At 38.7% G+C, this 5,200-nt stretch overlaps 1 protein-coding gene and 1 long non-coding RNA gene across 2 annotated transcripts; both read left to right on the forward strand.

Moving 5' to 3' along the window:
- The first annotated feature begins 169 nt into the window (after positions 1–169).
- On the forward strand, positions 170–5,195 carry LOC111806945. Its single transcript, XM_023692491.1, has 3 exons — positions 170–763; positions 4,579–4,746; positions 4,913–5,195. Exons 1-3 carry the CDS (start codon positions 233–235, stop codon positions 5,108–5,110), a joined length of 897 nt encoding a protein of 298 aa, XP_023548259.1. The 5' UTR covers positions 170–232; the 3' UTR covers positions 5,111–5,195.
- Positions 1,398–4,127, forward strand: LOC111806946. Its single transcript, XR_002816897.1, has 2 exons — positions 1,398–2,951; positions 3,002–4,127. It is a non-coding gene; the product is annotated as an uncharacterized LOC111806946 (long non-coding RNA).
- Positions 5,196–5,200: the final 5 nt, after the last annotated feature.

The following is a 5,200-nucleotide window of genomic DNA, read 5'->3' on the forward strand; positions in this document are numbered from 1 at the left end:
AAAAAATTAAAATTGTATTTAAAATTTTATAGATATATATATATATATATTTTAAATATAATAGAATATTAAGTTTAAAGATATTATTAAATATTGGAATATTATTTTTAAGATTAATTACAAAATTTAAAATATTATATTAATTTAGGGAAAAAAAAAAAAAAAAGCAGGTGAGGTCGGAGAGGGCGAGGATTTGAGGAACAGCAAATCTCCACTGCACATTAATCCTACAATGATGCTTTCGTTTCTCAATTCATCAGACCCAACGTATTCTTCTCCATTGATCTCTTGCTCCCCTTCTCGTTTGCCTCCCGCATTTCCGGCCACCGCCTCCGCCGCTGTTGCCGTCGCGGTTAATTTTAGAGCGGACCCTTCTCTTTCACGTGTTGCCGTCTCCAGTAGCAGCAGAACCAAATCAAGTAACCTTTTCTCAGATTCTACCTATCCTGCTAAACATTTTCGGTCCAGATTCAGAAAGTATTATTCGAATTCCGACCCCGCGTTCTCAGATACTGATGACAATGACGATTACTCTGACGCTTCAGAATCTGAAACGATTTTTGAGGATGATGGAGGAGTAAGCATCCAAATCGAGAAGTTGGGTAACAATTCTCGCAGAATTTACTCGAGAATTGGTATTGACGCCTCACTTCAGGCTGTGTGGAATATCCTGACGGATTATGAGAAATTGGCAGATTTCATACCTGGTCTTGCTCTCAGCCAATTGATTTTTAAGACTGGCAACCATGCCCGACTCTTTCAGGTAGTTTTTATTCTTCTTCTTTACCGCCCCTTTCCCTCCGTATGTTCTTCAGGAATTTGAACACACTTAACGATTTCTGGAGCGCTCGATTTCCATCTTTCTGTTTCTCTGTACGCCTATCGTGGTTATGAATATAACACAAAATGTTAGATATACTATAGCTGGGCTACGACACGCTGAGGGAGTCGTTGACTAATTTAGAGAATGATCATTGGTTTGTAAGTGAGGAATACTATTTCCATTGGTACGAGGGGTCTTTTTGGAGAAGTCCAAAGCAAACCTATGAGAGCTTATGCTCAAAGTGGATAATATCATATCATTTTGGAGATTCGTGATTCATAGCATGGTATCAGAATCATTCCTTAAACCTAACCATGTCAATAGAATCCTCAAATATCTAACAAAGAAGTGAGCCTCAAAGGTATAGTCAAAAGTGACTCAAGTACTGAACAAAGAGTGTAATTTGTTCGAGGACTCCATAAAAAGGAGTCGAGCCTCGATTAAGGGGAGGCTGTTTGAGGGCTCTATAGGCTTCAGGAGAGGCTCTATAGTGTACTTTGTTCGAGGGGAGGATTGTTGGGAGGGAGTCCTACCTTGGCTAATTTAGAGAATGATCATAAGTTTATAAGTGAGGAATACTATCTCCATTGGTATGAGGCCTTTTGGGGAGTCCAAAGCAAAGCTCGAGAGCTTTGACAATATCAAATCCATTATTCTTAGTACTCAAGTGTTTGAACTTGTACAATGTCAATTTGAAGGATTCAAATTCAACAGGGTGAGGTTATTTCCAACTGATATTGATGATTTTGTGCAAAATACCATGAATTATGTTAATTTAGTAAGCCATATTGTGAAGTGCGTGGTAAGAATTTATATTAATTTTCCATGTGAGGAGAGTGCTGCTAGCCCACATTTCTAATTCCTTGGTGTCCGTAAGAACTATATTAGAACCCAAAAGTAAATCCTATCCATTTCCTTCTTGGAAGATTTAACTTCGCTTCTCACCAGATGTTCTGAAGCCTGAATGTGTAGTTCGCCCTTCTTGAATGAATTAGGGAAGCTCCATTTTTTTAGGGGAAGAATCTCCTCTTTGACTCTTACATATGTTCTTATGAGACATCCACAAAAAGAAGTAATGTCTTTGGTTGACATTTATTTGGGCCTTCTTTTGGAAGTTCTGGGAAGAAAGCAATCAGCAAATCTGTAGGGACAAGGAATTTACTTCTGATTGATTTCTTGATGCTATGGTATTTCTTATGGCTTCTTGGTGTCAGTGCTCACTCATTTTTCTTCACTATAGCTTTTCCTCTTTACTATCCAATTAGAGAGGTTTTTCGTAACTCCCTTGGATCAGGGTTATTCTCTTCTTTTGTAATTTCATATTATCAATGAATTTAAAGGAATTTTTGGATAAGGCTTGACGTGCCACCCTTCAAGAATGGAAAAGCTCTATTATAAAAAAACCTCATTAAGGCTTTCTTTCGGAATCTGTGGAAAGAAAGAAATTTAGAGAATATTTATAGAAAAGACACAGAGCTACACAAAACTGTTCGACAATATTGTTTACCAAGCTATATCTTGGTGTAAACTGTCTAATATTTTTACTTCCTATAGTTATACCTCCCTCGTTGCAAATTGAGAAAGTCTTTTGTAAATACTATGGATTATACATCCTTTTTATAAATTTCAATCATCAATGAAATTGTCTCTTAAAAGAGTCCTCAATTTGTAAGCTCTCTCTTGTAACTATACTCAGCCCCTTGCCTGTCCCCAAGCAAATTACGTGGATGTAATGATGGATTTGACAGAGGGTCTCCCAAAATCGTATGGATATGTTGAGGACAAGGTGACTAAATACAGACATATTCTCCCGGTGTTACTCTGTTTGCCAAAGAAATTGTGCGCTGCCATTGGTTTCCCAGACCCATTGTTTCCAACAGGGAAAAGGAGTTTGTCAGCTACTTTTTAATTGAATAATTCCGTTTACAAGACACTCAACTGCAGTAAAGTATGACGTCCACCCACAGATAGATGGGCAACCTAAAATTATGAACAAATGTCTTGAAGCCTATCTGCATTGCTTCTGCTATGAGAAACCAGAGCAGTGGAGTTTTAGGCTACCACGTGCTGAATTTTGGTACGATACAATCCCATTGTAGGCAGTTCATGGCTGTTCACCATTTCTTTGGTTTTTACGGTGGATGAGACTACCAATGACAAAGTTAAGTCGCACTTAAGGTTTTTATGGTGGATGAGACTACAGATGACAAAGTTAAGTCGCACTTAAAGATGTTCATTTAATTCGTGGGAAATCCTCATTTAGATGGGGAGAGAGCGGGAAGATAATCTTCTCTATTAGCTAAATGGGGTTAGGGCGGGGATTATTCCCATCCCCCGCCTACCTTGCTTCTTATTTATATATATATACATACATACATACAAGTTCCCTGCGAAAATAAATGGGGAAGTTTGTGTGGAAGGAAATTGAAATAGGAGACAGGGATGAAGAAGACTTCCTTGTTCCCGACCCACCTTATGGACACAATACGTTCTCTGTTCTTAAGCTCCATTCGACGATAGAACAAGAGTGAATGAAAACATTTGTTGATTTGCTTCACCATGAAGTGAACTACGAAGTGGAAGTCTTAGTATTTCTAGAAATCTGCCCTATTGCTAGCGTTCTTTAGCCACCAAATGCAATGAAAGGCTTAATCCAACTTCCTAAGCCCCTTTAATCTACTGCGAAGGGTTGAGGGTGTTGCTTATAAGTTGGACATTCCTCCACTTGATCACGTCATGTTTGTAGCTCAAACGTTCCCTTGGGGCTGGGGTCAGTGCTCAGGCTTCCCCTCTTCGCAAAGTCGAGTGGTCGTTAAACCACCCAAGGTCTTTTGTGTGTGGAGGAACACCGAGACTGCTGGTTTGGAGATTCTGTTTCGCTAGAAGGCTCTTGAATTTAAAGGCATGTCGAATTGATATCAACTGCAAGCAATTCCCAGATACCTTAGGGACAAGGTGTCTTTTGGTCTGGAGCAAAGGTTAAACCCCTAATTACCAACGTTTACACAAGGAGTAATAAGGGAAGGGCAAAATGAGCCAGCCTTCTCGAATGGGCTATGTGCAATTTTGTATTGTGCGTTCAGCTCTAATCTTCTGTAGGAATGTGCAATTTTGTATTGTGTATTCAGTCCTTAGTTTCTATATTTTAGTGTAATTTTTTTACCTCTGTCTGGAACATTGAATTCCATGTGGTCAACTTTAGTTTACTGCCAGTACGCTCTATTGCTTGACAAATTGTAAGAAACCCTTGTTTGTGCTCTTGCCTCCTACTTTCATATATGTGAAATATGTGAATGATTTAGTATATCAAAGGGTAAAGGGCTTTTTCAGCTGGTGTGTAGGAGTGCACTTATGTTTTCCCTTTTACTAGACTAGTGGTGAGGTCCCGTGGTTTCTATACCGCTGCGTTTCCTGTTCCTTTTCTTTTAGTGCTTCGACCCAAATCAATAGCTTCTAGCTAGTTCAGTGGATAAGATAGCTACACTCCTGCTCACTCAAGAATGAGACGGTAATGGTCCGCCAATAAGTTTGTTCTGATTTTGGATGCAGTACATTGGAATCCTGAAGCGCCACCACGAACGCTACCACGCATTCATCTTCGTGAAGTACTCAATATTGTTTTCCTCAAAATTGAAGCCGTTTATTTTATGCTATTTGAAGTGAGAAGTATGATTCAATCCTATGCAATTTTGGCACCACACCTTCACATTGCTTTTCTTCATACCTAGTAACATGCTTTGACATTCTCTCAATAGGTTGGACAGCAAAACTTGGCCTTTGGTTTCAAATTTAATGCTAAAGGAACCATTGATTGTTATGAGAACGACCTCGAAATTCTTCCTTCGGGTAGAAGGCGAGTTATCAAATTCAAGATGATAGAAGGTGACTTTGCTCTCTTTGAGGGAGAATGGTCCATTGAACAGGTAATCATCCTTTGCATAGATCAATACATTTCTATTAGAAGGCATTTACCTTTCATGTAACAATCACTATCAATTCAGTAGATTTCCCTACATTTCTCTTAATCCTTTTAGTTCTAATTAAAACATTACTAACCATTAATTTCGTAACTTGGTTATGTTGATGCAGTTTGATGAAGATAGACTCGAAGACGATGGTAACTCGCAAGATCAAGATGTAAATACAATTCTATCGTATAGGGTCGATGTAAAGCCAAAGCTTATGTTACCCGTTCGACTTATTGAGGGTAGGCTTTGTGACGAGATAAAGCTTAACCTAATGTGTATTCGGGAAGAAGCACATAAAACCAGTTCAACCACCAGCTAATGGATTCTTCTCACATTCATATAATGTAAATCATCTCGATCTCGATTTATACTGCGCAATACCATAAATTCCTCCGTTCAAAATAGTTCA

This window comes from Cucurbita pepo, chromosome LG12 (assembly GCF_002806865.2).
Source record: "Cucurbita pepo subsp. pepo cultivar mu-cu-16 chromosome LG12, ASM280686v2, whole genome shotgun sequence".
Lineage (NCBI taxonomy): Eukaryota > Viridiplantae > Streptophyta > Magnoliopsida > Cucurbitales > Cucurbitaceae > Cucurbita > Cucurbita pepo.